At 56.3% G+C, this 16,836-nt stretch overlaps 1 protein-coding gene across 2 annotated transcripts; it reads right to left on the reverse strand.

Moving 5' to 3' along the window:
• Window positions 1–455: 455 nt before the first annotated feature.
• PICK1 (protein interacting with PRKCA 1) lies at window positions 456–15,416 on the reverse strand. 2 transcript variants are annotated; one of them, XM_033118559.1, is made up of 13 exons: window positions 15,194–15,416; window positions 14,861–14,958; window positions 13,641–13,752; window positions 11,457–11,585; window positions 9,111–9,177; window positions 7,780–7,869; window positions 5,330–5,383; window positions 4,752–4,814; window positions 3,833–3,966; window positions 3,357–3,449; window positions 2,445–2,495; window positions 1,759–1,903; window positions 456–1,255 (listed from the first exon to the last, which is right to left on the reverse strand). In XM_033118559.1, exons 2-13 carry the CDS (start codon window positions 14,899–14,901, stop codon window positions 981–983), a joined length of 1,254 nt encoding a protein of 417 aa, XP_032974450.1. In that variant the 5' UTR covers window positions 14,902–14,958; window positions 15,194–15,416; the 3' UTR covers window positions 456–980. The 2 variants fall into 2 exon arrangements, with proteins under 2 accessions (XP_032974450.1, XP_032974451.1); XM_033118560.1 differs by having other exon boundaries at window positions 15,097–15,303.
• Between the last annotated feature and the right edge of the window lie 1,420 nt (window positions 15,417–16,836).

Genomic DNA, 16,836 nt, shown 5'->3' on the forward strand with positions numbered 1-16,836 from the left:
GCACCCAAGTGGCTGGGGCATCCTTTACATTCTCTCTCCTATTTGGGGCCTCAGGTCCTCCTGACCTAGTGTCTGTCCTGCCCTTTCCCAAATAAAGGTTTAGTTCGTGGCCAGAAGCACTGAACGATCAAGATGAGGGCGGTTGTAAAGGGCTCCAAAAAACAAAGGCTGGGAGGCAGGGTGAGGGAGGGAGTTGAGACTTTCGGACCTGGCAGATCTGCATTCAAACCCCACTCTGTCCCAATACAGGGAGGCCTGAAGCAGGATACTTCTCTGAGCCTCAGTTTCCCACCTGTGAATGGGGTCACCAGTGCGAATTCACAGAGGTGCTGCGAGGAACAGTGGTGTGTAAGAAGGGAACGTCAGCAAACCTTGCTGCTCACCTACTTGTGATCAGGGAGGCAGAAGATGGGCGTCAAGGGGAGGGGGGGTCTGAGGCCACTGCAAAGAGCCCGGCTCCATCGGGGTTGGTTTATTTAATACAGGCCCCGCCCTTCCCCAGGAAAGGGGCTGAGCAAAGGGAATAAAATAAATAAAGGCCGCGAGGTGTGAGCGTGGCCTGGGGTGGGGCCGACCTGGGGTGAGGTGAGGGTGTACATGAGACACTGGCCCAGCCTCGGCTGCCACCCCCAGCCCCCCACTCCCCGCGGGTTCCAGGTGGGGCCAGCGGAGGTGCCCACAAGGAACGGATCCTGGGCTTCCTGCCACCTCCAACCCCTCCTCCTTTCTGCCCTCTCTCCTCCCCAGGGCAGTGGAGACCGAGCTACCTTCTGGCTGGGGAGGTGGGGAAGGAAGGTGGGGGGCCAGTGTCCAGGTGCAGGTCACGGCCGGGGCCTTTCCTGGGCGGGAGCCCGGTTCACTGTGCCGGGACAGAGGAGAAGGGAGGCAGGCGGCCCAAGCCAGCAGGCCTTTATGCGCCCCGCTCCCATGCTGTCATCCTCCCCCTCCCCCTACCCCCGAAGCTGCACCCCGGGACGCACTCAGGAGTCACACCAGCTGCCGCCCTTGTCCAGGGGCCCAGCAGCCCCTCGCGCATCCCGGGATGTCTCCCCGGCTGCCGTGTCCTCATCCTCTTCCTCTTCCTCATCCTCCCCATCAGTGAACTCGTCCTGGCTGAGGCCGTAGGCCAGCGTGGTGTGGGCCAGGTCCACCTCGATAGGGAAGACATCAGCATCACGCAGCACCGCGTAGCAGTCGTTGTAGTACTTGGACATGGTGGACACGAAGCGCTGCAGCTGGAACACGATGTCCTGGACTGCGGGGGAGGGGGGCGGACAGGCACCAGTGGGCCGTGGCTGCCTGCCTCGTGGAGCCTCCAAGCCTCCCTGGGCCTGCCTCCCTGCCCTGGGCTTCCCACCGTGCATCTCCCTCAGCCCTCAGGCCCTGGGATGGGGCAAAGCAAGGGCCGCCCAGCCCTATACAGACCCAGGTCTCCAGCCCCCAGCTCAGGAAATGGAGGAGGGTAGGTGGGTTGTGGACTGCACCGTGTGGAGCCCACAGGACGTGGTCCAGGCCAGGCTCTGGGGAGGTGGGTGTGCTCCTACCAGGGCTCTCCATCCCGGGTCTGACTCAGAGCCCTGACTCAGAGCATGGCCTGGCCCTGGGACCTCCGGTTAAGTACTTGTGCTCTCTGGGCCTCAGTTTTCCCAGCTATGAAGTGACGAGGAGATGGCACCCACCCCCCAGACCGAGGACGGTGTGTAGGCAGATGAGGGAGGGCATGACCTCAGACCCCCGGCGCCTGCCCACGTCCCTCACCATGCTTCTGATCCAGCAGCTCCATCTTCTCTAGCACATCCTTGCGCATCTGGGAGAAGCGGGCACGGGCCTCCTGACGGCAGCGCAGGATCAGGCGATACTCGTAGTTGCCTGTGCTCACGCGGTACAGGGGCTCCCCGAGGGCCTGGGGCAGGGAAGAGCACGTCAGGGAGCGTGGCTGGGACAGGGGTCTGCTTTGGGACAGATGGGGCAGGGACAGGGGCAGGAAGGCTCACAGCCCTGCACCCCATGGCACGTTTTAAAGCTACCAGTGTCCCTCATTTCTGAGACGCCAGGGATTGCTAGAAGCACTTAGTAGTTTTGTGAAAAAACAAATAAACCAAACCTTTGCTACATTAAATAAACGAACATTTAGTCGTAAGATGGATCTTGGTATCAAAACTATTACAAATTAAGAAAATAAAAAGGCCTCTTAGGAGTGAGGAAAGTCCGTTTCTCCCTTACAAAGTGGGAGTGGGCATGCGGCGCGGTCCCACAGCAAGCCGGCCAGGGGGGCGGGGTGGGGTGGATGGCCCCCACTCTCCAGGAACAACGGCCTGACCCTCCTGGTGTCCCTGGCAGACCCAGGACATTTCTTGGGGAACTGTGAGGCAGGTGGGGGAAGGTTCTACACGCCAAGCCTTTCTGATCCCAGGGCTGTGTCCCCCTCAGCCCGTGACACTCACAATGCAGCTGTACTCCTCGTCGTCCATCTCCTTCACCTTCAGGCAGTACGACTGTGGGGCAGGTGAGGCCAGGCTGTCAGAGTGGCTGAACCTCCTGGATAATCACCCTGATGTCCCCAGCTCCCCCCCATGCCACACTGCCCCCAAGCCACCCAGGGGAGCAGCCATGCCAGGCCTCCTGGACCCTGTAGACTGCCAGCTGGGATAAGCTAAGACACATCAGGGAGAGGCTGGCAGCAGTGCTCGGGGCACAGAGGGTGGAGCTCGTTATTCAGACTGGCCCTTGCGTAGGGCGGCCCAGGGCCGGGTGGCAGCAGACGGGAAAGGGCACTTATCTGGGAGGGTGGGGAGGGCCTGAGGGGCAGCCCATCATTTACCAAACTCAAGTCCCAAGAGATGCTCTGGGAAAAAGGGTTCCATGGTCAAAGGAGCTGGGGAAGACCCTTGTAGACGGGCTGCACATGGGCCTGTCAAAGGCTCTGAGAAGTCCTGCAGCAGGGGAGCCTTGGCTTGTTTCATAAACATTTTTCCTCAATGCCTTTGACCATAAAATTATGATTTTAAACATAAAACTCATTAACATCCCTTGGTACCCACTTTATAACCACTAACCTAGTCTAACCCATTATTAAAAGTGACAAAAAAAATCCCAAGGAGTTAGAGCGGTCCACAGTAAAGGCTCTGGCGCCCCCAGGCTCCCGCCTCCCTGAGGCTCTGAGCAGTCAGGGCAAGGCCTTAGGCTGCCACCCACTTCCCCAGCACCTTCCCAGGGCCTGGTCCCACATCTTCGATCAGATGTGACAGGTTCCAGCCCTGCCCTGCTTGCCATCGTACGGAAGCAGGGCCAATCTCCAGGTGGGCTCTCACGCCCCCAGGCCTGAGCATCCCTCCCCAGAAGCTGCAGACACTCACAAGGTACTCAAACTTCACGTCCAGGTACTTCTTGATGGTGAGACGAGTGTCTGGGATGGCTTTGTTGAGGTACGTGTTCAGATCCGTCAGCATCTGGAAGGGGAGAGTGAGGCGATGCTTAGCCCCCCACGGGCAGGGGGTCAGGCTGGCCAGGGTGACGAAGAATGGCATTGATGTGTCAGTCCTTGTAGTGGACTCAGACCGTCAGCGCCAAAGGGCGCCCTCAGACGGCCTTGTCCAGTCCAGGACGAGAAGAGAGGCCAGGTCCAGGACAAGCTGCAACTCAGCAGTGGAGCCAGGGCCACAGACCAGCCTGGAGGTCAACTCCAAGGGCCAAGGAGGCGAGATGACTTTCTCGTGGCCAGCTTTGTGACCGAGAACAGGCGTTCTGGTTCCAGGACAGGCCCCTTTCTGCATGACACACTGTCCCCTCTCTCCCCTCACGTGCTGACACACGCGTGCTCGACGTGACCTACCGGCTTGATGGTTTTCAGCAGCCGGATGCCGAACTTCTCGATGCTGCGGTGTGCGTCGGCAAACTTCACAAAAGCCTCGCTTGCAGCCGGCTGGGGCTCCCGCACCCCAATCACGGAGAACACGTCCCCAAAGGCTGCGTGACAAGTTTGCCCTGAAGGCTGCCCCTACTTGGCCCTTAATGCAGAAGCCAGGGCAGGGGCATGGCACGCTGGAGGCCAAAGTCTGCACAGGGTGTAGACCCCAAGACAGAAGTGTCTACACCCCCAAAGAAGCTGGGACTATATTCCAAAGGAACTGGGTCAACACCCAAGGGAGCTGGTCTATATCCCTGAAGAATCTGGGTTGACAGCCCTGAGGGAGCTGGATCTACACCTTGAAGGAGCTGGTCTCCACCGCCCTCATTCCCCCGAGTGAGCAGACTATGGGCGAGGCTAGGCCAGGGCTGGAGGAGGTGGCACCGACGGAGGCCAGAGCACCAGTCTGCGAACTGCATGCCTGGGCCTGGGTCCCACGGCCAGCTCTTCCCCTCAGGGGCTCTGCGACCATTTCCCGTCTGGGCTTCATATTCCCAACTGTCAAACGAGGTGAACTGCTGCTGCCCTGCCCAGTTGAAGGACTCTGAGGAAAGGAGACCACGAAGCAGGAAGGGCCTCGTACAATGTAAGTGGCAGTACAGACAGACGGAATGGCGCCGGGATGAGCGACTGTGCTCCACAGCCCCCAGCACTGCTACCTCCCAGCACCAAAACGCCCAGCCCAAAGCTGGCCCAAGCTCAGCCACAGCCGTGTCTGCCTGAGCACGGGCATGAGCGGGACCCCGGGGAGCAGCTCGGCCACACCCTCCGAGCATGGGGGCACTGAGCCCAGAGAGGCAGGGATTTGCCTGGCGTCATGCAGCAAGTTTGGGGGAGCCCTTACCCCGGTGTGTCTGTGACAGCTCATAAAAGGCCCGTAGGAGGTTCTTGGTGTGTTCTGTCATCCCTGTGGGAGAGACCACACGGAGGGAAACGGGCATGTGGCGGGGACCTCACCGGCGCAGGACACGGCCTCCAACCCTCCACGCCACCTGAGGCTGCACTGTTCCTGGGTTTGCTGACTCTTCCCACAGCCCCACTCGGCCCAGGGTTGCAGGCTCAGGCCCAGCCACAACCCCAGCAGACAGGGGAGCCAGGACCCCGCAGGGCAGGGGGTGATCAGGCCTCTTCCGGGCTTTACCTCCAGGACAGCGTGCTATTCTGGGGACTCTCACTCTTCTCTGTATTTTTATGGGGATGTATTACTTTCATAATCAGAAAAAGTACATCTTAGACTTTTTTTTTAAGAATTCTTAATGGCCACGGTCCTAGAATTTTGTGGGCTGGCATTTCTGCCCCCACTACCACCATCTTTAGTGCAGGTCACTAGAGCTGCACCCCAGGGCAGAGCCAGTGCCAGCCCTTCCTGGACAGGGACACCCCCACCCACCACAGGGCGGCCACCAGAGATGCGCTGCCTACCTTTGTAGAGCTCGGCGGTCCGCTCCAGCTCCTCGAGCCTCTTGACAAGCCCGTCTGTGGGGAGCAGAGAGAAGGGGACGTCAGCCGGTCTCGCGAGCCGCGGGGAGAGCCGAGAGAGCCGGGTACCCTAAGCCAGGCTCGAGAGGTCAGAGGCAGCTCCCCAAGGAAAAGCGCCTCAAGGTCAGCTGGGTTTATAGGTGTTGTGTAAACAGCTCAGCACAGCCAGGAGAGGCAGGGTGGCCCCCAAACAGTCCTGAGATGGTCCCCACCCCCGCAGGCTGGGGCACATCAAAGGTGCAGAGGTGATGATGACACAGGTACTTCCAGAAGTCATGCGTGAAAACGGTTGGGCCTCCTGACGGCCAGCCGAGCAGTCAAGGCCCCCATACTTCTAACACGAAGCCTGCCGACGGCCAAGGAGGAAGGCAGTCAGGGACAAGCAGGAGAGACGACACGCATGGACAGTAAGTGTAACGTAGGCTCAATGCAGCTCCTACCTCAGGAGAAGCAAACATGCTGACACAGAGACAGTGATTTGGGAGGAGAGACAAATTCAGGAAGGGCTTCAAGGAAGAGCGCGCATTGGGTGGGGCCATCTTCCTTTGCTTAACAGGTGCTTATTGAGCACCTACTATGTGTACACACCGTGTTAGGCTCCAGGAATGAGCCAGTGAATGAGATCCTCATCATGCCCTCAAGGCTCAGTCTAGTAGAGGAGCCAGACAGCGGCCAGGCAACGACTGGCAGTGACAGTGAGGGCTGAAAGGTGAGCGGTGGGGGCAGCTGCCTCACCTCAAGGGCTGGAAATGGGGCAAGTGGATTGCCAGGGCTGAAGCAGGCCCCCCAGATTAAGGAGGGACAGGCAGGGGGCGATCTGACAAGCTAAGGGCCAGGGTAGTGAGGAGCTGGAACGGGTCGGGCTTCCTCCACTCTGATGGGGTATGCACCCATCTCCCCACTGGGAGCTCCAGCAGCAATCGCAGGCCAGGAGCCTCGTGTAGGTGGCTTCCTCGCCAGGCTGTCCCCCAGGCAGGGTCTGGCCTTGAGTTACTGTGCTGCGAGCCATAACCACTCAAGGCTCCCTCTACATATCTCAGTCCTAACTCCATGAGCCTTTGGGGCAGGGATTACTTCCCCCATTTTACAAAGAAAACTGAGGAACAGAGAGGTAAAGCCACTTGCTCAAAGGCACACAGCTGGGGCTCTCTGAGCCTGTGTGCTCTCTGCCCCCAGTCTCCTATGTCGACTTAGGTCAGGGTTTTCTGAGCAGGATGGGAGGAGGGGAGTAGCAGAGGCCACGTCTGGGCTTTTTTCTGGGCAAGGAAGGCAGCTGTGTGATTGGCTGTCAGGGGAGGAAGGTTCCGGCTGAGTCGTAGGGGAAAGGAGGGAGCCCACTGGGAGGGCTTTAGGAGGCTTCGGCCACCCGGCTGGCCTCCAGGCCCTGACTCCCCAGAGCCTTGGCATCTGGCCAGCCTGGCAGGGAGGGAGCCACGTAAGCGCCGTGCTGTTGTTTTTAGCTGGGTCATGGGACATGATGACAGCTTCAGTTTTAGAAACCCTATTTAAGGCTGGGGAAATTGCAAGGTTTAGGGGGAAAAACACAACAACCGGTTCTAATTCCATCTCAACGCGTGGTGACTACAGTAACAGGGATTTATAGACACCGAGAGGCCGAAAATAGCAGCCACCACTTTTGAACACCATTTGGAACAAGCTCAGACCCCACCCCTATGTCCCAGCCAATGAAGCCGTGTGCCCAGCTGAGCCTACAATTTAGGGAGGTATTTATATCCACCCCCCACATCCACGCAGAGCTGCTGCTGTTTATAAACTCAGGCTGGTGACGGTAGGAGCAGAACCGAGAGTTTCACTGGCCACCCTGGGGGGACAGCGTGTGCACATGTGCGTGCGGGTGTGAATGTGCGTGTACAAGGCCTTCCCTCTGGGCGAGGCGGGGCAGCCACCTCCAGCCCTGGGCAGGATGGGCTGAGACAAGGGCAGCAGCGCCACCTCCTGGAGGAAGGCAGGGGCAGAAGGGCAGTGCGAGAGGAACGGGCATGCTAAAGCAAGGGGGTGAGATGAGGGCACTGGGGGAACTGGGGCAGGGGCTACGGCCTGGCTTTGTGAGAGCTGCTGGGGGCAGTGGTGAAGGCACCAGCTCGGGGAGCTGGAAGGAGGCACCTCCCCCACGGGTCTGTCTCATCTGTGACCTGGGCCTGTGACTCCTTGCTTGGCGGTGGGGGGACACTGGCTGTAAGAGGCTCGCTGGCCGCTGTGGATGCCAGACAGGCCTTCAGGGACACAAAGAGATGGTGACTACCGCCCCACAGGTGGAGGCCAGGGCCGGGCCAGTGGGACCCACAATGGTTTGGTGGAGCCACAGTGCCCTCCCCCTGGAAGCCCCGGCTAAGACCCCCGAAGCCAGAACTGGGTGACAGGAGGGGACTCACCATTGCACAGGATGGCCCGGCTCAGGCCCAGCGCATCGGCGGTCCCCGAACTCATGTTCTCCACCAACCGATGCTTTACCTTCTTTAAGACTGGGACCAGGCGAGAAAGGGGCTCAGTGAGGTGCAGTCTGCACTGGGCCCCCAAACTATCCCTGCCCCACCTCATCACAACTCACTGGGGGAGACACGAAGGGCAGAAGGGGCCGATGTGGGGCTTGGTGTGGGTGACTATGAAGTGTGCAGTGTCCCAATGGGGGTGCTGGGCCCTGCCCTATTCACTGTCTGCTTCAGGGAGGCGTGGGAGCCTGGAAGGAGGTAACGATGTAAAGCGCGTAGCCAAGAGCCAGGTACTCCAGGTGGCTGCTGGCCATCACAGAGCCCAGACGCCACAGGCTCGACACCGGAGCAGGTAAACCAGGGAGCATCTCTTCCCTGCCTCTCTTCCACATCAGACCTGGGGCGCCCGGTACAAGGCGGGCAGAGTAGCCATCAATGGCAGCTCCCCTTGGACCCCAGGCTCAGTTATTGTACATGTGGTTGCATACTTAGTCTTAGGAGGGGCACTGGGGTGGGACCAAGGGGTTTTAGATGAAGAACCCCAGAAAAGACTCAGTCTGCCCTTGGCCTCTTTCCTTGAAAACCAGGAGGTAGCTATGGCCTTGGGTATCGGAAAAGGATACCTGACTCGGCCTGGAGATCTCCCTGTGTGTTCCCCTGGGGACACAGAGCCCTCTCGGGGTCCCAGGCCTTGTGTGTGTAATGAGATGGCTGGTCCAGGGCACCTCTACCGCTGTCCAGCTCAAGTCTTCAAGTTTCCACAGAACCAAGGCCCAGCCCCTACAGCAGCAGGCACCTTGTCCCAGGGCATGCTGGGGAGAGGGGCAGGCCTGTGACCCTCTGCCGAAGGCCCGAGGTCCAGTTCAGACCTCGAGATTTCCTGGGAGGTGCTAGGTGAGAGAAGGGGCCCAGGTGGAGTGCAGGTGAGCCCGAGGTGCTGGGCCAGGGTACTTCCAGTCAGAAGGTGAGTACCTGGGCTCTGGTAAGCTGAAGGGCTGGCTTACAAAGGACAACGCTAGGACAGTAAGGTCCCAGAGGAAAGGGCCGGGAGAAGGTGCGGGGTGAAACCAGAGACAGGTCCCTAGGAACAGCTGCAGGGACGGCACCCCCGGGTCGTCCCCCCACTCTCCCCTGCTCCTCCGCCCTGTAGATTGGCTTGGTCACAAAAGCCAGAGAGCACAGCCACGAAACTACTAACGCACTGTCATCAAGAGGCAGACCAGGAGCTGTGGGCTCGTGGAGCCACTGCACGCCACCGTTCTGGCCCAGCTTACCAATGTCCAGGGACATGCCCTGCTTGGGGTCCGCCTGCAGCTTGTTGTAGTGGATAGTCACCTCCCCCTGGAAAAGCAGGACAGGCAGAGGTGAGATGAAATCTCCTGGACAACCAGCCCCTTTCCCAGGGAAGCCTGGGAGCCCTGGAATCCGTGGTCGTGAGAGAATTCTGAGCTCCAGGAAGGGGCCAGAGCATGATGAATTCAGCCCTGTCGGGCTGAGGACTGTGACAGGGTCCTGCGCTGTGGCTGGTCGTTCCCAGGTCCCGAGGCCGTGGGGAATCAACAGGGACAAGGGCAGACACGGACCCTGCTGTCCCAGAGCTCACAGCCTGGCAGTCTCTGAGGTCCTGTGCTCCAGCCACATCAAGTCCCCTGCCCTCCCCCACGCCACGCCGCACTCCAAACCTTTGCTACGTCATTTGTCCCCACATAGAGCATCTTCTCCTGCACCCCAAATCATCCCCTTCCTCAGGGTCCCTGCGCTCACTCAGCGAACAGGTCTGAGCACTTTCGCGGTGCCAGGCGCTGGGATGCCAAGGAGCAGGAGCAGGGCCCTGGGCCCAGGCCAGGAGGGCCCACGCGGACCAGCAAGCCCCACCGTCGAGCCCTGGTAGTGACTGGAAGACAGGTGCCGGCTTCTCCCAAGAAGCCTTCCCTGACCACGTGAGGCCACTACGGTCACTCTGTCCTTGCAATCCTAAGACCCTTTAACTTGGGACCGAATCCATTCGAATACAAGACAGGATCTCAAAATGGAGTCCTGAAGGGAAATCAAAATGACCGATGTGGTCAGAGTCAGGGGTGGACGCAGGAGGCTCCCTCGGGAGGCAGCACATGAGCTGGGGACCCCCACAGATAGTAGTTGACGGGGGAAGGGAAGAGGCACCACAGCAGGGGTCAGCCCTGGGTGCCTGTCCAGCTGTGCGACCACAAGCAAAGCCCTTCAGCTGCCTCGGGGCACCAGCGAAACAGGGACAATATCCCTGCTTGGCACCCAAACAGGAGTGCGGGGAGATCCCTATGTCAATGTCAAGGCTGTGCATACCCACGAGGAACTCCTGTCCGTAAGGGAAACGCCAGGGGCTGGCGCGAGGCAGGACAGGGAGGGTCCTGATGAGCAGCGAGGTGAGGGGGCCCGGGGAGGACCCAGAAGGGCGCGCACCCCAGTTCTGAACCAGAATAAAAAACACTGCCCACCCCTTTCCATGATGGGCTCCTCCACCCAACAGGTCCAGTAAAACCCAGACCAGGTGGAGTGGCGTCTGGGCCCTAAACGAATGCTATCGTTTCCTTTTATACAACAGAGCCCTGGGCCCCCATCTGTCCCACGGCTAAGGGGCTGGAGCAGGAGAAACTATGGGATTGGACTCTGCGCCCTAAAGGCAGGAGGGAGAGTGATGGGGTGACGCAGGGGTGGAACAGGATAGTAAAGGGGAGAAGGCGGGGAAGGCGCTGGCCCTGGGCTAAGGCCGGAAAGAGGGGCTGGTGGCATCAGGTCTTCAAGACACAGAAGATGGAGCGGCAGTGAGGCGAGATTTGGATGGAGGGGCTGAGGTTCGCTACAACGCTTGGCCAGGCTCCACTTCCCGCTGGGACCCTTGACTCTCAGACTTTTAAATTATACTACTTTGCAACTCCTTCACTATATTGGTTTCCCAAGAGTTACTAGCAGCAAATCTCTGGGAAATGACAAAACGGCTGCACGCTTGTGCCTATGAGGGGCCGGGATGCCACCTATGATGTGGGAGCGGCCTTGGCCTGGAGCCGCTGGGTGGGGAGGCAGGGAACAGGTAGCGCGTGACTGTGATTTACAGAGCAGAAGACCAGCAGCTGTACCGGGAGCTGCCCCAGAGTCAAGAGGCCTTCCTGGGGGTCTGTGAGTCCAGGGGGACCCACTGGACTGGAAGTTCCTACAGGGATGGGCAAGACGCGCTCCTCTTTCCTTCTCGCCCCCTCCAAGGCCCAGCATGGCTCAGCTGACATCTAGTAGGTATCTATGACCCAGGTAAGTTCACCTTGGACTTCTAGCTTCAGGTCCAGGCCTAACTGGAGATACACTGGCTCTCCCTGAGGCATGGTTCCGAGTCTGACAGTTTACCTGAGAGCCTGAGGACAGGGACCTTTTAGTCTTGGCGCCTACTCTCTGGCCAAGGCTCAGCACGAGGCCTGGAGCATAATTAATATCTACTGAACAAAAGCAGGAGAAAGTGAGGGAGGCTGGGGAGTGAGCCAGACCCTCACGCTCTGTGGAGGGGAGCCTCAGGCCTGCTGGGGCCTCGGGCAGGTGGGAGGTCTCAGAAGTGGCTTTCCTGACTCAAGGTCCTCACCCCCCGCAGTCCTTACCTTCACTTCCTGAATCATCTTCGCTACCTCCACCTTAGTTTTTCCTTTGATTGACCTGCCATTGACACCAGTGATCTCATCGCCAGCTGCCACAGTGCCGTCCAGGGCTGCCGGGGTGTTGTCAAATACCTGGGGGTGCATAAGGAGGGCAGCGTGGGGGAGGAAAGGGAGAACTGAGACACACCTGGCAGGAGACAGTCCTTCCCTCCACCCCAACCAACATCCGGCTCTGTCCTGGCCACTACCCAGAGCAGGGTAGAGATGCCCGAGCAGACAAAATGCATCGCCCCACATTCTTAGGGAGGCGGAGAGAAGGAAGACAGAAGGTAAATGCAAACTGATGAGGCTTTCCTTTTCTAATGTCAAATACACCAAACCTCACACATCCATCTGAGCGTTTGCTCCTCCAAAGTCATTTCTTTAATAGATTTGACCAACAATGCTGTTCTGAGCTGAGTGATTCTGATTTAGCCAAAAATGACAAAATAACTACATTGGGAAGATGTGGTATGAAGAAGCAGAGTGGTTTTGGAAGGGCAAGGCTAAGCAGGAACATGGCAAGGAGGCCAGGCCTGGGGGAGGTCTCCCTGACACCTCCTGGGCTGGAAGAGGCCAAATCACTCGTGAAGGCAGCACCCTGAGCAGCCAAGACTAGGTTCCAGGAATCTCCATCTTCGAGGCCTGGAAGCGACTCCTTTGCAAGATCTTCAGAGACCAAAATTTCCCATCTGCCACCAACAGCTACTTAGCTGTTAGAACAGGTCAGAACAGGGTAGAAACCAGGTCAAGTCTGAGCATACTAGGTCAGACAATTAAGTTCACGAACTCATCCTATAAAAAGTGCTACATATCTCATTGCTGAATATCACTACCGTCACCTTCAAAGTACTCCCCTTGGGAAGCTATGGACTCCAGTGCCTAGTCCACCCTCCAAAGCAATTTTGGAACTCTATTTCTGGAATGGACTTCAGAGCTGTCGTCGTATTACCCTTGAGGTCCTAAATGTCATCAAAATGTCTTCTTTTCAATATTTCCTTTATCTTCGGGTAAAGAAAGAAGTCACTGGGGGCCAGATCAGGTGAGTAGGGAGGGTGTTCCAATACAGTTATTTGTTTACTGGCTAAAAACTCCCTCACAGACAGTGCCGTGTGAGCTAGTGCATTGTTGTGATGCAAGAGCCATGAATTGTTGGTGAAAAGTTCAGGTTGTCTAACTTTTTCACACAGGCTTTCCACCACTTCCAAATAGTAAACTTGGTTACTGTCCAGTTGGTGCAAATTCATAATAAATAATCCCTCTGATATCAAAGAAGGTTAGTAACGTCACTGCAACAAGTTCACGAACTTAATTGTCACACCTCGGATGTCCAAGGTGGCAAGCTTCCTTCCAAGGCTACAGAAAGGTCACTGCCTGTCTCTACTCCTGAGTCCCAGCTGACAGAATATCACCAGTGCAGCTTCCTCTACAAGGGACCACAAAATTGTTCACTACCACCGGCAGTTCATCTGGGAAAGTGAACAACTGCCATAAAAGTAGTAGCAGCTACTATTTAACGAGTGCTTATTAAGTACCGGGCATTGTGTCATGTCATTTTGTTAATCTTCATAACAACCCAAAGATGCTCATATCTACATATTTTATATCCCCACTTTCCAGGTGAGGAAACTGAGGCCCAGGGAGGGGTAAGTAACTTGCTAATAAGCAGGGAAGCTTACATTTGAACTCAGGCCAATATTATTTCAGTCTTTTAGTTTTTCCACTACACTTCACTTGTGCTAGTACCAAAAGCTGGTGGTTTGTTGATTCATTAAAGATATTTTTCTTGAAGTCCTAGTCTATGTCAGGCATTATACTAGGTACTGATAAAAAAGCAACCTGGGATCCTGCCCCAGGCACAAAGAATCTGAAAAAGCAGCTAGATATAAAACAACTAAAGAGCAAACCCATGATTACAGGTGGTGATAAGGACCGAGAAGAAAAAGAAAATACTGGAATAACAAAGAAAAACCAGGGCAGCCCTACTGAGAAGGGGTGGTCAGGAAGCCCTCTCTTAGGAGGTCAGACCTCAAGAATGAAAAGGAGCCAGCTCTGCAGAGTAGAGAAAGGAGCTCTTGTGTCATGGCCAAGTAGGGAGGTGGCTTGCTCTCTCCAGGACCTCACCCCCACCTCCAAAGCACCCAATACCTGGACAATGTAGAGGCAGGGACAGTACTGGGCCCCTCCTCCAATACTGATCCCAATCAGGTTCTGAGCATCCTTCTGCAGGGTCACCTTCCCGGGCACGGTAGGGATTCCACTGGAAAGAGAAGCACAAGAGGCTGAGTCCCCCGGAGGAAGGATGACTGGCGAGGATTGGGAAGGGGACGGGCCCTCTAAAACCCCAAGAGGCTCCAAATGCTGCACAGCCTTTTCTCTTTCTCATTTGGCCAGAGAGACAGCATTTTGTGCTGGAATGTGCACAGCTCTTGGAGTCACACAGACGTGGGCCCTCCTCCCAGCTCTGCCATTAATCAACTACGGGACTTGGGTAAGTCAACTTCTTTGCAGCTCAGTCTCCTCATCCATAAAATCATATGGAAAAAATGGCTACTTCATCAAAGTTATTGTAAGAAGTGCCTAGAAGGCACTTACCAACAACCCAGCCCATATCAAGCACTCCGTAAAAATAGGTCCCCCTTCCTTTACTTCATTCTACCTCTGAGGTTTAAGTCAGACTCTGTCCTTGTCACCTTCTCAGGCACATATGGAATGTTACGTCCACCTCCTCTGGGAAATCTTCTCCTGCTAAACTATCCAACACCTATCTCTCAATTGCCCTACTCAATCACCTCTCAATTTTTACTATAAATTAGCACTTACTTATGTTTTGTGGTAAATATTCTAATTCATTCACTTTCTCACAAACATTTGCTAACAACCTACTTGCGGTCAAGCACCTTATAAAGTGCTGAGAACACAAAAAGGCATTGGACCCAGTCCTTGCTCTGAAGGAGAATATATTCTAATGAGATTAACTTAATTTTTGAAAACGTGTCCCACCAATCGTCTACAGTGGGGAGGACAGTATGTTTACGACGTTTCTATTCATTCTTTGAAACCTGGCTCAATTGCCACCTCCTCGGTGAAGCCTTCCCTGAACATCCCTACATAGGCTGCATCTGCTCTGCTCTCCTTGTAGCCAGGTGATTCTCCATTAAGGCCCTATGATCCTGAATTGTAGTTATCTGTTGATGTGTCCACAGTCCCCTACAGATGGTGAGCTCCTGGAAGGGAAGGGTCGGTTCTGCTACACTACAAGACCTAATCCACAGCTGAAAAACAAGGGTCGGTGCAACTGGCAAGCCTGGGGTCTGGGGAACTTGGGGCGCCTACACTTTTGGGACTTGGGGGAACAAAATACTCACAGTTTATCCTCTTCGATATCATAATCCAAATCTGCAAACATGGTTCGGAGAGTTGAAGTGGGCTGGCTAACTGCCCAGTTCCGCAGGGGAATAGGGAGCTGGATCCGGGAGAGAAAGGAGCATAGGATTTAGGGAACCCAAGTGCCAAGATGTCAACCCCAACCCTGGCGATCCAGACCCTCCCACTCCCCTCTGGACCGTGGGTAATCCCTGTCGAGTGGCTAGGTGATTCTTACTAGGAATAGGGGGGGACTCCAGGCCAGGGCGCTGGGTTCAGATCCCAGATCTCTCCCCCGGGTCTTCAGGCACTTGGAGGCTGCCTCTGTCGCTCACCGGAAGCGTCGGTCCACAGCCGCGTCCCAGCCAGGCTGGCACCTGTACCCACCTGCCGTTCCACCTGTCGGCGGCCGTGACTGTCGCGTCACTTCCGGCCGGACACGGAAGTCCCGCCTTCCCCCCCGGGTATTTACCCCAGTCCCTGCAAGCAACTCTTCCCTCCCTGGCTCCCGGGACTCCCAGAACCAGGAAAGAGAACAAGTATTGACGGAAGCTCGCCGTTAGCATGAGAAAGCGGAAACAGAGGAAAGGTCTGGACAGTCTGACAGCGCTCAACCCCACCCCTTGTCCTGTGGCTGCCGCCATATTCATAAGGGCAAGGTTCTTCCCAGATTCCTCAGCGGGAAGCTGAGGACCACTGGCCCGGTGGTTGCCGTGGCAACGGAAGCATCCTGGGTGGGGAAACTTCCGGCGAAGTCCAATGGCCTACAAACCCTTCCACATTTTCCGCACTCTGTCCTAGGGTATTACCATTAATAGAATGACATGTCGGAGCCAGCGTAACCCCATTTTTGCAGACCAGGAAACTAAGTGCCAGAGAGGGAAAGGGATTCTGTCCGGAGCCACCTGCAGTTGGTACAAGATCCAGATCTTGACTTTGAGACTCTGACACCTAATCCAGTGCCCTTTTAACACCTGCATACCTATGTTCACAGATCTGCTATTAACGACACATTGGACAAGTTACCTCCTCTTTACATGCCTGCTTTCCCCATATGCAATCTAAGAGTATTGAGGTAGGGATGCTTTCTCTGGTATTTGGTGAAAGATTCCTCAACCCATGTCCTTTGTTAGCCCTCAGGAGCAGCTCCTCTGGGGTCTCACTGAGGGCCAGGAAATGCCATCAGTGCTTCACGGCCCAGGAGTTCGAATCTCGTCTCCCTGCCAGCCTCTGCAGCCACTGCTACTGTGCAAAGCGGGTTCCCTAAAGGGGGTTGGTGCTCACAGAGCCACAGCCTTGGCATCGATCTTGTCCAGGGAGCATGGGCCCAGGCCTGTCCAGCTTCCTTCCCTAGCTGCCCCGGGGGCTTTGGAGGAAGGAGAGAATCACAAAAATGATTATCTGCATATCCCATAGCCTAATGCGATCCCCACCACCTCCTCCTTAGGGAGTTAATCTGAGTCACAGCAGATGTTCAGAATGCCACAATAACAAAAACTGTCCCACGTACCCTGAACTGCTTTGCAGTTCAGATCACTTCCATGGGATTTTAAAGTTCACCGCAGCCCTGTGAGAGGAGAACAAGTATTGTCAGCTCCACTCTGCAGGTAAGGACCCTGAGGCTCAGGGAAACAGCTTCCCCTTGTGTCACAGGTGGCCCTAGGCAGAGCTAGGGCTGGAACCTCCAAACCCTGTTTGCAGGCCAGAGTTTCGGTTTTAAAAAGCAGCAGCCTCCAGACCCAGATACTTTCACATGGGCTGTGGCTCTCCCACCACACAATAGCTCTAGCTCAAGCCCGGACATTGCCATTTTGTAGCTGGGGGATCTTGGGCAAGTCACTGCATGACTCTGAGCTTTGGGTATCTGTAAACCGGGGACAGTGATCCTCTCCACAGGTACTTGTGAAGGTCAAGATAAAAAGGAGAAACAGGTGCGAGTGCTTTGTAAAGAATTCACATGGCACAGATTCACTCCGCC

This window comes from Rhinolophus ferrumequinum, chromosome 10, assembly GCF_004115265.2.
Source record: "Rhinolophus ferrumequinum isolate MPI-CBG mRhiFer1 chromosome 10, mRhiFer1_v1.p, whole genome shotgun sequence".
In the NCBI taxonomy this organism is placed as follows: domain Eukaryota; kingdom Metazoa; phylum Chordata; class Mammalia; order Chiroptera; family Rhinolophidae; genus Rhinolophus; species Rhinolophus ferrumequinum.

Coding starts and splice junctions, on each gene's coding strand:
- PICK1 (XM_033118559.1), bottom strand. CDS start 14,901: ATGTTTGCAGATTTGGATTATGATATCGAAGAGGATAAACT. Junction 13,753..14,860: donor GATATCGAAGAGGATAAACT/GTGAGTATTTTG, acceptor TTCTCTTTCCAG/TGGAATCCCTACCGTGCCCG. Junction 11,586..13,640: donor CCTGCCTCTACATTGTCCAG/GTATTGGGTGCT, acceptor ATGCACCCCCAG/GTATTTGACAACACCCCGGC.